Source organism: Botrytis deweyae (assembly GCF_014898535.1).
Source record: "Botrytis deweyae strain B1 chromosome Unknown BDEW_036, whole genome shotgun sequence".
Lineage (NCBI taxonomy): Eukaryota > Fungi > Ascomycota > Leotiomycetes > Helotiales > Sclerotiniaceae > Botrytis > Botrytis deweyae.
In genome coordinates, this window is record NW_024066243.1 from 300,838 (window position 1) to 317,267 (window position 16,430).

Genomic DNA, 16,430 nt, shown 5'->3' on the forward strand with positions numbered 1-16,430 from the left:
AGTAAGAAGATGATTCATTGGTAGACACTTGAAAATGAGGCCTACAACTAAGGCAACTTGCGTCTGGACTAAGCACTTCGCATTAAAAATATATGCAGCTTCCATAGCACTATTTCCACGGCTTCATGATAGCAAATACGATTGGCAGTGCTCATTTGAGGCCACCTATCAGATTCCTCAAGAGCTGTTCTCATCGCCGATAGTATGCAGAATGATGTTCAAATTCGTGTTCTTAATATCGGAGATTCGATATTTTTTGAATTCTCGCTGCTGATTGGAGCATTACAATTTTGAGGCCTACAACCAGGGTGGTATAAATACTGAATGGATATTGGTTGAGCGATCTCGCTTCCAACACGTGCAGACATTCAATGATGATGACTGATTGGCTGTAGCGACATCTCGACCATCATAAGAACCCTCGAATTTTCCACCTTCTTTCCTTTTTTTCTTCTTTTCTCTTCACGGCGCGAGAGGCGGCGCTGTCATTCCTCACTCTTTTTCTCCTACACAGTCACTCCTTAGGGGTCTTTTTTTCATTCATCTTCAGCATCTTCCTACTCTTTGCAATACCTTAACCCTAATTCAGGGGCCTCCGCTACGATCAAGGAGGCCCAAAGCGAATAGAACCTATCTTCTCGGAATACACCGCTGGGAACGAAAACGAACATAATCATCTACTTTGTGAATTTATCAATCCCAGCCTTTTAGACCTCAGGATACATCCTGTTCCTTCTTCATTCGAATCAAGGGTTACTGTTGATGCTCGGGAAGCAAACAGACAAGTTGATGAGAATAAATGCCCTTCCGCTGAAGATGACAACCATGGAAATTTCGATCCTCCGCCTTACAATCCTTACAACACTTTGTTAGATCTGCCTGCGCTAGACGCAGAGTCTCCGCAAGCTCTCCAATATGTCGAAGAACCAGGCGAAGGCCGGGTTCAGTACGGTCTTTACCAAGCCCAATCAGTCTCCAATCCTCACGTGGAGCAATTCCAACATCATCATCATCATCCTACTGGTCAGATTTTACCTGAGCAGCCAGAACCGCAACCAGTTGCTCAACACTACACTTGCCCGGAATGTCAAAAACAGTTCAAACTACCATGTGAGCTAAAGTAAGTGCTAATTCTTTTAAAAATCCATATTGCATGACTTGTTGATGTTGACATTCAACCTCAGTGTTCATATAAAATCACATACTCTCCCTTTCAAGTGTCGCATATGCTCATGTAAATCACTCGGATTCCGGTACCACAAAGATCTGAAACGCCACATTGCAAGTATACATCCCAAGCTCAACCCAAATGGGGAAAGATATTTTTGTGATGCGGAAAGCTGCAAACACTCAAGAGCCGAAGGAAAGGGATTCACGAGGAAGGATAATTTTAAAAGGCACAAGAAGAATTGTAAACATCGGATCCAACAGATATGACAAGAAAGTTTGCTGTGTAATTAGTCAATGGGAGCACTTGAGGTTGTGGGAGAAACAGAAATATGATTTGTTGATGACAATCGCCAGTACATTGCCGCTTAATCATTGCGACTGTAGAATCATGACGGAATTCCTAGAACCCCCAAACTGCATTTCTCCAAGCCGCTCAAACAAAATCACCGGGCCTTGTTGTCTTAACATCAGCCAAAACGCCGAAGTCCAAATGATCAGCTCTTTTTCCTCTGCTTTTGCTACTAAGCTCATCATCTTGTTTCCTTTTTCTTCTTACCACCAAATTTCAACCCTTTTGCATTTCGCCTTATCCAATTGTGAGCTGTGAATTCATTTTGCCTATACGCTGAAAGCAAATATACCCCTTCAATAATCGAAGATTTCATGTAGGAAGACACACCCAAACCATTGCCGCCTCAACTTTGTAATCAAACCACAAGCCAGCATGCAATATTTCCAGTGAATATTTATTGACAGCACTAGCCATTTGTGTGATGTCAAGAACGTCATGAATCATATCCCATAAACGCTTGAGGCTCATACAACGGGAACGCAACACAAAGCTGATTTTAAAAGAATGCCTTTGTCTTTCCTATACCGTGCCCTTCAGCCATCACTCAACGACATAATTTTACCGACAATACCAACTCCTTCAAGGAGTTTTCTTCTCTCAAGTCCATGAATAGACTCTCTTAGAAAGCTGTCACTTGCACTTGCAGAAGCAAAAGGTGTAAAACTGTCACAACATTGAGGGCTGAGTTCAATTTCAGACTCTTATGATGTTAAAAGAAAAATCTTGGTCAAAATGTCACCCAGCAAATGGCTAGAAAAGGAGATATGTAGTTCCTCAATTCGTCGTGATCGTTCCAGTCGGATGGATCATATTTTGCAGATTGTGTCAAACTGTAAGCCAATGTGAGAACCGGGAAACCTTTGATACATAATATCCAGACTTCATATAGATAGGGAATCATCATCATCATCATTAGCAATCTTCAGTACTTATGCCCGGCCCTTTAATTACCGCCCCTCAACCAAGCACAAACTCCCAACACGAAAACACAAACCATGGCATCTCCACTGACTGTTCCCCAAATACGTCCATATCTTAAGACCGTGCCTACATAACTCTTCCAAGGCTCTGGCAAGAAACCCATCACTGTCCCCATCATACCAGCTGGCATAGAGTTTCCCTTCTCCAAATAAAATCTGCTGGTCAACAAGACCACTTCTGACGTCGCAAAGATCCAAAAGAAATGCACACTATCCGCGCTCAATCCATCATTCGCCAAACCCGACGCCTCGCGTGCATATTTAGTGCCTGTAAATGACGTCGTAAGTGCTATATACAAGCCGAGGGATAATGCGAAAACGGCATGCACTATGCGCCAAATGTATGCATAAGGATCAATAGCAGCGGCTTGAGCTTGCCCTTCCATCCCCATACCGGGCATACCAGGCATACCGGGAAAGGAAGGCATTCCAGCTTGTCCTTCGCCCGGTGGTCCGCCCATTCCTCCCATCATCTGTTGTAACATTTGCATTATGGGATCGTTTGCGCCGTCTTCACCGGGTGCACCTCCCATACCTGGGAAACCTGCGAAAGGATTTTGGCCAGGAGCACCACCCAAAGAGCCTGGATCCATACCCAGCATCATTTGCCTTAATTGATCATCATTTAGTTGCTGTTGCTGCTGGCCACTCTGAGACCTCTGGATCGGCGTGCGAGTCTGCGGCTCATAATAATGATTCGAAATATCTACTTCATCTGGATCCGCATGGTTTGTAGCCTTGGGAGCTGTTTGCGCTGGCGCTGGCGCTGGCGATGGAACCTCCTCTATACCCACCATTAGCTTTATTCAACATATAATTCAAAGAGCCATCCAAAATAGCCTCAAACAGGACAAGTACAAACCTCTAGGTAAACCACCACCTAACCCAATGATCTTATTCAACCTTGCATTTCCCCCATCTCTAATCTTTGCTTCTCTCTTTTCCTTCCTAATGCGTGCCTGTCTCTGAGATGGCGTTTCTGTTGCTGGCTCAGAAGTATCGGCCATTTTTTTTATAAAAAAAATTGTTGTTAAGAAAATGGAAAGATGATGACTTGGACAGATTTGATGATGTCGTTTATTATTTACGTGGTTGGAAGCTTCCGGAGCTGGGATTTTTTTTGGTGGGGGAAAGCTAGAAGGGGTCACCATACATTTATTTACATGTATCCAGATAGACACTTATTGCACTAGCTTTAACAATGATTTGATCTGTAGTTAAATAGAACTAACGAAATCAATAATGGTGCATCATTGGTATAATATCAACCAAACTGTACAATATTTCACAATTTATTATAAAGAGAATCGTTGATTCATTCGTAATCCATAAGAGAAGTTGATTGGTATCATGTACACCACTTCTAGAACAAGACATACATCATTTTTAGGGTATTCCTTGCAAACTTACATCAATACGCAATTGCAATCATAGGTATTGCTCTTAATTCAAAGATAAAAAAGCAGTATTATAAAGAATAAGTTCTTACTCTAGCAATATTTCTTTACTATACACACATGCTTCGCTCTCATCTTAATCCTCATTCCTTCGTTCCGGTTTTTAGTTCTCAAATTAAAATAAAGTATTCGCTTCAACTCTAAGGAGTGACTTTGCTCATGCTAACTAATCGTTTGACACCGACCTGTATTGATCATTAGTATATGTTACATTCAAACCCCAAAAAGACAACTATAAAACTTACCATCCAATTGCCACACTCATCAGGCTTTTCACGATGAATGTCGACTTGCATCCTGCTTGCTGTTTCGTAGTCACCAGATTGAAGTGCCTCCGCCAACTGGGTCAATTTCTCGATAGTATCAGGTTTTACAAGTTCCTCATTATTCAGATGATCAAACAAAATGTTGAGGCGCTTCTGAGTGTCTTTCACTTGAGGAGCAAAATTTGCTGGAGCTTTCGAGGCTACTCTTTGCATGTCACTGGTGAAGATTTCGACCATTCTCTGAGCAGATTCGGGAATATGTGATCTATCACCAGCAGGGTGCTTAGGTTTTGCTGGAGCAGCTGCAACGGCAGAAGCTCTAGGAGGCCCAGTTGGTGGTCGAGAACCGCCCATTGGAGGACCTTGAGGAGGACCTTGCGGTGGCCCTTGTTGAGTCTGAGGAGGACCTTGGGGAGGACCTTGGTTTTGAAACTGTGCAGGTGGAGGCTGGCTTTCATATGGCGATTGAGATGGCGCGTACTGGCTAGGTGGTGCAGCTGACGGTGGTGCATATGGATTAGATGGAGGTGGTCTCATACCTCCCTGAGGAGGTGGAGCGATATTTGATGGAGGTGGTTGGGAGTATTGCTGTGTTGCTGGAGATGGAGCGTATCTGCTTGTAGGTGCAGCCCCGGTAGGTGGGGGATTATATGGAGAAGCTCCACGAGGAATTGTAGGTGGTGGTATTGATGCATATGGTGATTGAGCAGGGGGTGCTTGAGGAGTATATGCATTGGCCGTGGATGATGGTCTGGGAGGTGGTGCAGTCGTCAATGGTGAGCTAATACGGGGTGGGGCTGATCCCTTAGGTGGAGGAGGTGGGGGGGTTGCCCTGGAAGCACCGTATGGGTTTGCTGGAGGTGGCATTGAAGCACCTTGCTGATTTGGGAATGGATTTGCAACAGGGGTACTTCTTCTAGCAGTAGGAACCTTTGTTACGAAAGGTGTGTCATTCCAGTTTGTCATGTCTTTAGCTTTAGATGCAGGTGGAGCTGATGGAGTTGTGTTTCTCGGAGGAGGGGCTCCAAATGATTGTTGAGGTGCTCCATAGCCCGATGGAGCTGCTCCATATGCTCCGTACGAAGGTGCATAAGCAGGTTGAGATGGTTGTGGTGGCTGGTAACCTTGTGGCGCGTAAGCGCTTGCTGCAGGTGCATATGGATTAGAGGCACCTGAAGTGGGTGGCGCATAAGGATTAGAAGCTGGAGCAGTAGCGGCAGGTGGAGCGTATGGATTTGGAGCAGATTGAACTGGGGGTGCCACAGCAGCAGGAATTGGCTGTTGATATGCGGCTGGCTGAGCACGTGCTGGGACTCTCGAAGAGACTGCTGGCTGTCTTGCGGTAGTGGTAGGGGCAACCTTTCTTGATGCACGCTTGACTCGGTCTCGTGCAACTTCTGCAGCAGGGTACTGAGCTGGAAGAAGATCAAGGTATCTTTCGGCAATTGAGAGATGTCCGTGAGCAGCAACAATGTCCGCATACTCTGTATATTTGTCGTACAAAGCTGCCAATTTCCAATCCGATGTCAAGCTTTGCTCGGGATCTTGAAATTTGGTGACATTGCGGAATACTGTGACCTTTTCAATAAAGTTCTGGAGCGACTTTGCATGTACGGAGAATGTAGAATCGCCTTCTTGTTCTTCAATACCATGCTTTTCGTTCTCTTGAAGTTCGGAAATCCAGATGTTGATGACCTTCTCCAACTTTGAACCAACTAAGAAACAGAATGAAGCATCCTTTGCAGTGCCAGATTCCAAAAGCCTATCACCAAGTGCCTCACAAAGGTCTGGGAATTGAGCTGGATCGGCATATGTGCATAAAGTTGCCATCGATTCTTTCCAGTTCTCCAGGTCAGCATTGTATACAACATCCCACAAGTTTTTGCCAATGACTGAGCTAAGGAGTCGTAGATAGTTGGGACCTTCTGCCTTTTTGGCTAGGTAGGCAGTTTGAACTTTATCTAACAACTCCTTTCCACCACAGTTGGCAATGATGAATGCATCAGCAATACGATCCTCCTTGAGACAGACAGTCATCGCTTTTTCGAACTGGCCAAGCATCAAAGCTTTGGTAATTTGTTTTTCCGAGGCCGAATCAGACTCAGCAAATAGATGGAAAGGATTATCCGTCTTGGCCCCCTTATTTGCTGCGATATCCGTCAAAAAGTCATCACCTTCAGCACCATCGAAAAGTGTAGATAATCTATTATTCTTTCCTGCTTCTCCATTGGCATCAGCTGGCGCGTCTTCCGACTTTTCAGCATCCTCCACGTCAAGTCCCGATACACCATTCGTAATCTCGTCTACATCAGAGAATCCAAGGTATTCGGTGACTTGTTTTCGAGGGTTGGCTGCGATCAATGTCTCAATAACTCTCCAGTCTGCCTTCTCTTCCTCAGTCTTGGCCTGATCAATATGAGTTTCACAAATGCTCTTAATATCACCGGCCTTAAGGGCATTTTCGAAAGACTCAGTAGCAGATCCTACGTCTGAATCAACTGTAAATTGAGAGATTTGGATCTTGGAGGATCTAGGCTTTCCTGCTGCAGTTGGTAACAAATTAAAGCTCACTAATTTGCCACCGAATCCGAAAGAAGCTCCAACCGGTCGCTCAAGCCACTTAGGAGCTTTGTTCAATGAAAATGAAGCCCCTTGAGGCTCAGTTTGGGCCTTGGTGAAAAAGTCCTCGCCATCAATTGGACCTGCAACTGGGGCTTGGGATGCGGTAGGGTTTGTATTTTGTAAGGTCTGGATAGCTATCTTTCCATCAAAGGACGCAGTGGCAGATAATGCGGGGTTGTGTGGATTGAATCTAGTCTGGAAGGTCCAATTGGTGACTTCAGGGAATTCTCCATATTGTTCCCCAGTTTGAGGGTTCCAGATTAAAGTTCTGTTATCTTTACCGCAAGATATTAGTAGATCGGCATCTTGTTGACACCAGGACAATGACAAAATCCCCTGGATATGTCCTTGTAAAGTACGCTCAGGCGCATTTGAGTTTCTGAGATCCCACAAAAGAATTACCGGTGTAGAATCGTCGGGTGTAGCAGTCAAAAGCTTTGTCGCATTATTTGGATCCCATGCAATTGCTCCTACTGCTTTTCGGTTGTTGCTCAATTGTAGAGAAGCCTTCTTTGTCTTCAAATCCCAGACGGTAACATATCCTCCACTTCCACCAGTTGCCAAAATATGGGGAACTTTCCTATTCCATGCAACACATTCAAGATCATCCGATCGTGCGGCAGCTGTGCCTAATCTAAACGGATTGGAGATATCGTTTACGTCGTAGATGAACAGCTCGCCCTTGGAGCCAGCAGTAGCTAGGATTTGTGGCTTCAATGGGTTAAATTGAAGAGACTTGATAGCACCCGTATGTTTCGTCGTCCTAGACATGAAAGCATCCTCAGCTCCTTGTATAAGTTTCTCTGCATCCCATATATCCAACGATCCATTCTCGAGTGCGCCTGCGATTATGCCCCGCGGATGGTCTGCGTTTGCTGGTGCCCATGCAATGTCGTGAAATCTAATGGAAAAGTTAGTCTTTCTACAATCCCTAAGCTCGATACAAACAATTCATCGGCGTACCTGGAGTCTGTGCTAATGCTAGCAATAGGTTGTAGTTCTACACCTTGCTCGTCATTATCCAAGCTTAAATCCCAAAGCTCCAGCTTCGTCTCATCAGAGAAATCCGCATCAACAGCCCCAGCCCTGGTACCCGTGACAACCAAAGGAGTCTCTGGACCTGGGGACCAGGCGAAGGCCGCAGTTCTGGGAATTTCCCTTAGACGGACCATTGTCTCGTCTCTATTTGTAGAATTAACAAGCCAGATTACACTGCGGAAAGTTTGCCGCGGTGTGCCTTTTCAGCCGATTTTGTTGCTACGCCGGTAGATACAGATTGAAAAGACTCGTAGATTTTAAATTGTATGAGACGTGTAAAGACAGCAAAAGTTGCGATCTGTTGAATCGTTTATAGGTAGTAGTAGCACTGTGAACACCTTTCCCCATAATCGGATGGTCATAGCGAGGAATTCCGCCCATAGGATTGTGAATCTTAAAAAAACAGCTGACACGTGATTAAAGGCTCCTTCTTTCGCGATTTGTTGGATAGCATTTGGGCAGTTTGGAAGTGACAAATACACCAGAGATTCGTTTAAAATAAATTCAGTCTAATACTTCCCATTATCTACAAGATGACCGACCAAGCACGTTGGAAAGCTACTGTGTATGTTGGTGGTCTCTCCCACATGGTTACCATCGCAAATCTCGAAGCCGCATTTTTACCCTTTGGAGAAATAGCAGATGTCTCTATACCGTAAGTCCTCCGCGCTATATTTCGATGTCCTCTTGTTGAAAATCTTCTAGCAAAGCAGATGGGCCCAACTCAACAGAGCCACATCGAGGTTTTGGATATGTAGAGTTTGAGGATCCAGAAGATACCAAAGATGCCATTGACAATATGGATCAATCTGAACTATTTGGAAAGGTGATTAAAGTCAATGCGGCTAAACCTCCAAAGAATACGAATGAGGGATTGGGAAGCAAGACGGCTTTATGGGAGCAGGTAAGACTTCATGGAATCCTGCTGTGTGATGGAAGGGGGCGGCTTGGGTGGTCACTAATTTTGTGACATAGGAGGGCTGGCTAGCAGAGAATGCTGTGAGTGAGGAGGATAAACTGGCAGCCGAACAAGCAAGAGCCGGAGTTCAGGATAGACCTGACGATCCTATGCAAGGTCTAGAGGGATTGGATATAGCTGGGCCTAAGCCAGCTTGAAGAAGGGCTATGTTGTGCTCGTAGGCTACAGGTCATGAAATGTGTTACTAAGGAGTTCTCGGAGTAAAGCAAAAGGAGTTCAGGTGGCAGGAAGATTACATATGCTCTTCGATGTATAGGTTGGAGTTGGACGATGAAAAGCATGAGATATCAGGTATGGAGACTATGTATTTATGAGAAATAAGGGCCAATTCTGTACAACTCATTCGAGGTTTGGCCGATGCATCCGTTCTAATTTCTCCATTCCATTCTTGCCTCCATCGTGTTCCACTCAGTATTGCTTTTGATGTATGAACTTTTCCCCGACAAACAGTCTGTTTCCAACCCTCAGAAACGTTGTAGATGAATAGTCTATTCCTTTCCTCTGTTTTGTCTCGAGAGACGCATTTGCTTGTCAACAACAAGTTTGCGGCCCAAAGAGTAGAAAGCAAATCCGACAGCGACACCGACGACGATTCCTTCAAATTGATATCAGTGTAAATTCTGGCCGTATTCTGGCGAACATGTAAACGTACCCAAAGGAACCAACTCGGGAGGAATCTTCTTCCATTGGCGCAATCGTTGCGAGATAGTGTGGGCTGTCGACCTTAGTGTCAGTCCCGATTCTCATCTAGTAAAAACGCATCTCCCAATCCAAATTCTATTCTCCCCCTCCAGCTCTCCGATTATCCAATCGTGGGGTAAACGTACCGCTATGCTCCTCCTTCTGTAAAGGCACAAAACATTAGCCCTCCCACCCTCAAAACCGCGAAATCGCAAATCAACAATGAACAAACTTACGGGCACAGGCGACCACATCTTCTTGGTCGGTTGGAACATTCTAGTAACGGCAGTAGGATGCATCTTGAACCGTTGTTCAATCTTCAAGTCTTTCTGATTAGAATTACACTCAACTTCCGTGGTCTGAGGTTTTGGAGGACCTGCATTTCCGCACTAGCGAGCTCGGCCTTAGCCGACTTCATCCCGAAGTGAGAAAGTGCAGGCCCATTCCAATCAACCTCACATCATTCGTCTCAATTGAACCACCACCACCACCACCACCATCTCCCCTCTAAATTCTGTGATTGCCAGAAAACAAACACGCAAATATGTCTGAAGATCGCGAGACCAAGCCCTTCAAGTTCGTTACTGGTATGTGCCATCCTGGGGCCCGCCCACTGTTTGTATATTTAGAAATGGTCTGATTGATTGCTAACTGAATTTCTAAACAGCTGGTATGCAATTTATCCGCCGCCGGGCTCTGCGAAATGACCGGAAGACTGATTGTAGGATATAGGATTCGACGCTCGATTCCCCAACCAGAACCAAACTAAACATTGCTGGCAAAACTACGTCGATTATCACAAGTGTATCCTAGCCAAGGGCGAGGATTTCGCACCATGCCGTCAAGTACGTTTCTGCGATCGATTGAGAGGGGAAAATATACTGATAGAGGGGAATAGTTCTTCTTGGCCTACAAGTCATTGTGCCCAAGTGCCTGGGTTGAGAGATGGGATGACCAACGTGGTTAGTAGTGACACTTGAAAGGGGCCGGAAGGCAAGGTTTGGCTAACGTGGAATGTTGTAGACAACGGAACATTCCCCACTCGATTGGATCAGTAAGGTATTTGAAGGTTCTAGAGGGTTGCATGGTGGGATAGAGCAGAAGACGTTCACAATGGATATGTATCATACAGAGTCATTATGCGAATTGATGAGAAACGAGTCGGCTTGAATAGACGTGCTTGATTCAAATTTGGTAGATGTGTTGATATCCATGAGTTATGCATTTTCAAAGTGCATTCAGGCTTTTTTCAAAGCTCTCAATCGGTCATATCTCAACATCGCTCCAAGCAAGACTTGTGCACCATTCCCACAGTCTTCTGGACTACAATACTCGGCTGGATTATGACTAACGCCGTCTTTACAAGGCACAAAGATCCTACTTATGGTTAGTGATATTCTGGTATTAGCGAAAAGGAAGAGGATTACATTGAGGTTGGAGCATGTCTCGAAGTATAAACACTAGGTTGTGTTTAGCGTGGTCCTTATCATCAGATTCTCATTCTTACCTATCATGTCCAGCGCCTGATACCATTCTCCTATAACTTTCGGAGACGGCTTCTGTTTGATCTCCGATACCAGAAGCTGTTCCAGCCAAATCTCCAGCACTCTCTTCTACGCATCGAATACAATCTTTGTTGAAATGAGTAGCCGGAGAATCTGTATCCATTTTCCATTCCACCAAACAACCTTTACCTCTCTTTCCACTAGCCCCAAGAGTTGGCATCTGCTCTCCAGCAGCAATCAACTCAAAATCTCTTTTTAATTCTTTCTCAAAGTTCAGAAGCCTTTGATCCTCCGGAGACCTGATATCAAGTGAAAACTGTACGAATCCCGGAACAGTATTAGTAGAGCCAGGCTTGAGAGTGAGGATACCTAGCATAGGTAAGCAGAGTACCGCAGTTTATCTTGGGGGAAAGGCTTCATTACCTGTGGATGCTAGACAACCCATTTCAGCTGCCTTGTTGTGGCTATGAAGAATAATTTTTGCAGCTGTAAGCATAGCATCTGAACGATTCTCGAAATCCGTTGTACCTATAAAGCATTCTCAATTCATCATCCGACCCACATTCACATCTCTTCAATTATAGATACATCTCTATAACATAACGTACCAGTATGACAATCTCTTCCCCTCACTGTAATAGTATACCACCTATAAGCCTGCACGCCCGTCACAGCTCCAATCTTCGTTTTACTCTTCTCAAGAATTGGACCTTGTTCAATATGTAGTTCGAAATGTGCACCGATTGGATTATCCAGGTATGAAGTGGGAGTTGCACCGAAATATCCTATTCTTTCTAATTCTGATTTCATGGTTGCCGGCCCATTTACTTCGCACAAATCATGAGCCACCGAGAGGGGAATGTCGTGAGCCCACACGCCGGAGGATATCATGGATTTGGGGAAGCGCGCTCCTTCTTCTGTGGTGGCAGTTAGAGAGAAGGTTAGAGGGGGGTGTTGGGGTGATGCAGATGTGTACCGTTTGTCCACTGTATCCATCAAGTTAGTCTGTCATTGTATATAGCCACGGAATCATAGTACAACAAACATTAATAACTCCCGTAGGATATTCTGTTTCAATATCAAAATTATTCATTGTCTTCAACGCTTCAATGCCTGCGTGAACACCCAATATTCCATCGTATCTTCCTCCCGTCGGCTTTGACTCATTAGTCAATCATCATACAATGTTATCTTCATATATAGGCTAGCATTCTGGAATTACGTACCTGTGTATCCAAATGACTCCCCGCATAGGTAGCTGGTCCATCCTTTCTTCCGGGTCGGATTGCAAAAATATTACCTTTGTTGATCACTCATTATCACATGCGCTTTCGAGTATTTTATATGATGATGTTATATGTGAGAGGAGTGAAAGGGAGGAGGGTAGGTATATGAAGATGGAAAATAGAATAGATAAGGAGGACAGAAGCTCACCCATAGTGTCAATCTTCACATCACAGCCGATATTTTTAGTTGTTTCGACGAACCAATCCCGTGCTTGTTTGTCGGCGGAGGAGAGCGCAAGTCGGGACATTCCTAGATCAGTTTCCCCTCTGGATTGCTATCAGAATTCTGTGCATATCATGCAACATACTGTAGATTGAAAATACTGAAAGATGCTACATGCAAATGATCACAGAGACTGATCCTGTAGTAGAACCATGTCATTTGCGGCTTGCCCCATATGATAATCGCTTGACCTTTTTATAACTGCACTACACAGATTGGAGCCCGTAATAAGAATGGCATGGAGGCAGGCTGCATTGAGCAACATCTAAACATTTCCAACGTGCAAATTGCATCCGCTCCAGACCCGAAGACTTTCAGGAACTTTCCAATGTCATTTCTCTGTCACAAATTTCATCCTTGCTTCCACGTCGTCCCCCTTTCCCTTCCCTTATATCGAAGTCCAAAGCTCAAACTCAATGAAAAATGGCCAAACATACGTTCCCCATTTCTCCCCCCTCCCCCATTGACACGTATAATGCAATTCCTTCCACAATCTCTCCCTATCAACCTTCCGCGCGATCTCCCTAATTCTTCCATCTGATAAATCCCCTGTTCTCAACGAGCCCTGGGAATAGTTCCTAATCCAACCGAAGTTTCCAATCCTCGGGGTTGTTCTCAAGGGGATGGTTTTGATAAGAGTTCTTGAATTTAATCTTGACATTTTTAGGAAATACAGGAATTCAATTAAAATACATTGGTTTAAATGGAAGTCAAGATTGTATTTATTAATTTATGATATATCGTTATTTTATTGTTGGTAATGCTTATCTGAGGGGAAGCTGTCCTTGAGCAGGTAGTTATCAGTGACCCCGCTACCAAGCATCTGCTACTGCATATGTAGGTACTCGTATGCATTATCAGGGCCATACTTAGGTACAGGACAGGTAGATAGCACAACATTTATATCAACCTACTCAAAATGTTATTTCTTGCTACTAATTGGAAGAAGGATAAGAGATATCTGTATTCTCACGAACAAGCCATGATTTCATTATCATTCAATTTGTCATGCACATCATTATCTAAGCGGATCATGACTGTGTTCCATTCACATTCGATCTATTTCCTTGTACTTCAGAAGAGTAGTTGGTCCTAGTAGAGTCAAATCTCGGTGAATGTTTAAGAGGGGGATGAACAAGGGTGAAGAGCGAAGTAGAGGAGTGTACGAAGGAGAGGAAGTAGCTTGTACATATTCACAAGTAGTCTCAGTATCAGTAGGTTAAAGATTAGTTATGGTTCATTTGTAGTGATCACTATTTAAGCAGTCCGTGATTATCCCGCTAGAAACCATAGTCCCAAACGCCGCGCTGTAATATCAATGCATATGAAAGTTTGGATCATTTAGCTTTCCCCTTGCCTTTTCCTTTTCCTTTTGCGGGAGATTTTGCAGATGCCTTTGCAGGTGCCTTTGCTTGGGATTTGACAGGTATCCTTGATCGAGCTTTGCCTTTTGTTTGAGCTGGGGCAGGGGGTGGTGTTGGTTCTTTGTCAACTTCCTCAACTTCAACCTCCTGATCCTCTTCTGCTTCTGCTTTTGCTTCCAGAACTTCCTCGGGTATCGCAGGTTTCTTGGCTTCGACTACATCGTCTTCATCTTCCTCTTCCTCTTCCTTGTCGTCATCACTCATAAACTCGTCATCCTCGTCAAAGCCAAAGAAATTCATAGCCTTCGGCTTACCGTGTGTAGAGTCAGATGGTGGAGTTGTATCGTTCGAGTCTGTACCACCCATAACCTCATCTTCTTCACTTGTGGAGCCATCGGTTCCTGAGCCACTACCTGAAGATGTTGCCAACAAATTATCCTTATAGTTCCCAGCTTTCATAGCCGCAAGAACAGCCTCACGCGTTCTCTCTCCGGCTTCCTCCTTATCCTCAACCCATTTACCATCCACCTTTCCTTTAGTGCCATTCTTAATTTCCTGTTCTCTTCGTTCTGCCAATTCCACAACTTGTTCCCATCGTTTCCTTCTCTCTTCCTTATCTTTCTTTGCCATTTCTGGTTTGATTGCTAGATATTCAGCTAATGCCTTTGCTTCATTGACTGTTCTTAATCTGCGACCATCCAAATTTCGACTTGATCCATTTTGGTCACCTTGTCCCTTCTTACGTTTCGAGGACATGCGACCTCCAGCTGCACGAAGTTGAGATCCAAAACCTCCTTTGCCACCACATAATCGCGCTGAAAGTCGTAAAGATAGAAATTCATCATCCGGATTTGATAGCAAATCTGATATTGAAGAATTCGATTCGGCAGAAAGTAATTTATTCGAGATAGTTGTGAGAATAAGGCGACGATCTTGAGATGGAATGCGCTCATAAAGTTTGTCTTGAAGCTCTGATACAGTGGTGGTTGTAGGCAGAGGTAGGGATAGAGTCGAAGGTAGATTCAAGCCCGGAAATGAAGTCAACAAAACGTTGACGGTTTGAGGTTGTGATACCATATTGTCGTCTTTTTTTGTTATCGGGATTGTTTTAATGAAATTCAAACTATTGTCGCGCTTTGCGATGTTGTTGGTGGTTTTCGACAAGTTTGATATCAACATCCAAATGGTGGAAGTTCCTGAGCCGTAGAACACCCGAGTGGCTGAGTGGCTTTGCTAGCTGTCACGTGCATATATCTTGGATTCTGCAAAGCTATCAGCCACATCTTCGCTTGCTAGCGCTTGAACCACACAATTCAGAATATTCGAATTTTGAATTGCTTCGATTTTTCTTACACCTCTCGACATCGACAAACTTTCAAGCAACTCGACAAACCGCCAAGATGTAAGATATTAACAATTGTCTTGATGTTATTATCTCAAAATGCAAAAAGACTAATAAATTAATTTACAGGCTTATCCCAAAGGCCGACCGCAAGTTGATTCACGAGTACTTGTTCCGTGAGGGCGTACTTGTCGCAAAGAAGGAGTACGAAAACAAGCACCCAGATATCGACACCCGTAACCTTTACGTTGTCAAGGCTTGTCAATCTTTGACCTCCCGTGGATATGTCAAGACTCAATTCTCTTGGCAATACTACTACTACACCCTCACCCCAGAGGGTCTCGACTACCTCCGCGAATGGCTCCATCTCCCCGCTGAGATTGTCCCAGCTACCCACATCAAGGTCCAAAGATCCCACGCTCCTCCTCGTGGAATGATGGGAGGTGACGAGCGTGAGCGCAAGCCATTCGGTGGCCGTGGTGGACGTGGTGGTGGAGAGCGTGGTGACCGCAGTGATTACCGCAGACGTGAGGGTGGTGAGAGCAAGGAAGGTGCCGCACCAGGAGAGTTCAACCCTACATTGTAAGTTTCACGCATCTATCATATTTGGTTGATCAATCCTAACACTTTCTTTCACAGCCGTGGTGGTGCTGGACGTGGACGTGGAGCTGCCCCTCCTTCGTAGATTTATTCTACAATTTCTTTACGCTTGCTCAATGCATCCGACAGGAATTCCTCATAAACACTTGTATGGTTGGACGACTGGACAGTAGCGCGTTAGGTCGAGTGAAAGTAATCGCCGGGGGAGCATAGGTCGAAGGTGGAAGTTGACACTTCAAAACTGTCAGGTAGCATAATGAGCTTCTTCCAATACCCCTTCAATTTATTATGACGTGAAAACACGATACTCCCTCACACATCCTGCGACTCATTCTCTGCTTTTCTTTTCATGACTGTTTGAATTTGTTGACGTCTCGTATGAAATTGATGATTTGGTGAAGTTAACATTGTGTGTTACTTTGAACTGCTTTTGATATTTATGTACATGTTAAATTTTTACCTAATGATTCCGAACGAAACGCAACGGCCCGGACACATTCTATGCCACATATCACTCGGGTCTTTCGGTCATGGAAGATCAAAAAAAGGTCAAGGGAGATCAAAG

General features: G+C 44.5%; 9 protein-coding genes across 9 annotated transcripts; 4 read left to right on the forward strand and 5 right to left on the reverse strand.

Annotated features, from left to right (window-relative positions):
- Positions 1-377: 377 nt before the first annotated feature.
- Positions 378-1,520, forward strand: EAE98_010455 (uncharacterized protein; the record flags this gene model as incomplete). The annotated part of the gene is made up of 3 exons (XM_038958076.1): positions 378-391; positions 590-1,120; positions 1,185-1,520. 3 exons carry the CDS (start codon positions 378-380, stop codon positions 1,435-1,437), a joined length of 798 nt encoding a protein of 265 aa, XP_038805639.1. The 3' UTR covers positions 1,438-1,520.
- Positions 1,521-2,237: 717 nt separating this feature from the next.
- On the reverse strand, positions 2,238-3,509 carry EAE98_010456 (uncharacterized protein; the record flags this gene model as incomplete). The annotated part of the gene is made up of 2 exons (XM_038958077.1): positions 2,238-3,286; positions 3,365-3,509. The coding sequence occupies 2 exons, from the start codon at positions 3,507-3,509 to the stop codon at positions 2,466-2,468; spliced, it is 966 nt and encodes a 321-aa protein (XP_038805640.1). The 3' UTR covers positions 2,238-2,465.
- Positions 3,510-3,891: 382 nt separating this feature from the next.
- On the reverse strand, positions 3,892-8,310 carry EAE98_010457 (uncharacterized protein). Its single transcript, XM_038958078.1, has 3 exons — positions 7,811-8,310; positions 4,205-7,748; positions 3,892-4,144 (listed from the first exon to the last, which is right to left on the reverse strand). The coding sequence occupies exons 1-3, from the start codon at positions 8,017-8,019 to the stop codon at positions 4,100-4,102; spliced, it is 3,798 nt and encodes a 1,265-aa protein (XP_038805641.1). The 5' UTR covers positions 8,020-8,310; the 3' UTR covers positions 3,892-4,099.
- A 1-nt stretch (position 8,311) lies between these two features.
- On the forward strand, positions 8,312-9,083 carry EAE98_010458 (uncharacterized protein). Its single transcript, XM_038958079.1, has 3 exons — positions 8,312-8,540; positions 8,591-8,789; positions 8,861-9,083. The coding sequence occupies exons 1-3, from the start codon at positions 8,419-8,421 to the stop codon at positions 8,999-9,001; spliced, it is 462 nt and encodes a 153-aa protein (XP_038805642.1). The 5' UTR covers positions 8,312-8,418; the 3' UTR covers positions 9,002-9,083.
- Positions 9,084-9,352: 269 nt separating this feature from the next.
- EAE98_010459 (uncharacterized protein) lies at positions 9,353-9,844 on the reverse strand (the record flags this gene model as incomplete). The annotated part of the gene is made up of 4 exons (XM_038958080.1): positions 9,353-9,459; positions 9,517-9,579; positions 9,692-9,707; positions 9,782-9,844. 4 exons carry the CDS (start codon positions 9,842-9,844, stop codon positions 9,353-9,355), a joined length of 249 nt encoding a protein of 82 aa, XP_038805643.1.
- A 245-nt stretch (positions 9,845-10,089) lies between these two features.
- EAE98_010460 (uncharacterized protein) lies at positions 10,090-10,603 on the forward strand (the record flags this gene model as incomplete). The annotated part of the gene is made up of 4 exons (XM_038958081.1): positions 10,090-10,132; positions 10,278-10,390; positions 10,444-10,507; positions 10,569-10,603. 4 exons carry the CDS (start codon positions 10,090-10,092, stop codon positions 10,601-10,603), a joined length of 255 nt encoding a protein of 84 aa, XP_038805644.1.
- Positions 10,604-10,783: 180 nt separating this feature from the next.
- On the reverse strand, positions 10,784-13,220 carry EAE98_010461 (uncharacterized protein; the record flags this gene model as incomplete). The annotated part of the gene is made up of 10 exons (XM_038958082.1): positions 10,784-10,922; positions 10,973-11,005; positions 11,053-11,419; positions 11,474-11,578; positions 11,659-11,967; positions 12,027-12,036; positions 12,096-12,206; positions 12,277-12,350; positions 12,485-12,603; positions 12,997-13,220. 10 exons carry the CDS (start codon positions 13,218-13,220, stop codon positions 10,784-10,786), a joined length of 1,491 nt encoding a protein of 496 aa, XP_038805645.1.
- A 676-nt stretch (positions 13,221-13,896) lies between these two features.
- On the reverse strand, positions 13,897-15,000 carry EAE98_010462 (uncharacterized protein; the record flags this gene model as incomplete). Its single annotated transcript, XM_038958083.1, has 1 exon — positions 13,897-15,000. The coding sequence occupies one exon, from the start codon at positions 14,998-15,000 to the stop codon at positions 13,897-13,899; it is 1,104 nt and encodes a 367-aa protein (XP_038805646.1).
- Positions 15,001-15,323: 323 nt separating this feature from the next.
- Positions 15,324-16,168, forward strand: EAE98_010463 (uncharacterized protein; the record flags this gene model as incomplete). Its single annotated transcript, XM_038958084.1, has 3 exons — positions 15,324-15,325; positions 15,395-15,847; positions 15,905-16,168. Coding segments are annotated over 3 exons (501 nt in total). The 3' UTR covers positions 15,951-16,168.
- Between the last annotated feature and the right edge of the window lie 262 nt (positions 16,169-16,430).

What these genes read in the sequence shown, in the direction of transcription:
- EAE98_010458 (XM_038958079.1), top strand. Translation starts at nt 8,419, where the DNA reads ATGACCGACCAAGCACGTTGGAAAGCTACTGTGTATGTTGGTGGTCTC. An exon ending in ATAGCAGATGTCTCTATACC is followed by an intron (nt 8,541 to 8,590) that starts GTAAGTCCTCCG and finishes AAAATCTTCTAG; the next exon opens with CAAAGCAGATGGGCCCAACT. An exon ending in AGACGGCTTTATGGGAGCAG is followed by an intron (nt 8,790 to 8,860) that starts GTAAGACTTCAT and finishes TTTGTGACATAG; the next exon opens with GAGGGCTGGCTAGCAGAGAA.
- EAE98_010457 (XM_038958078.1), bottom strand. Translation starts at nt 8,019, where the DNA reads ATGGTCCGTCTAAGGGAAATTCCCAGAACTGCGGCCTTCGCCTGGTCC. An exon ending in AGCATTAGCACAGACTCCAG is followed by an intron (nt 7,749 to 7,810) that starts GTACGCCGATGA and finishes CTTTTCCATTAG; the next exon opens with ATTTCACGACATTGCATGGG. An exon ending in ATGAGTGTGGCAATTGGATG is followed by an intron (nt 4,145 to 4,204) that starts GTAAGTTTTATA and finishes TGATCAATACAG; the next exon opens with GTCGGTGTCAAACGATTAGT.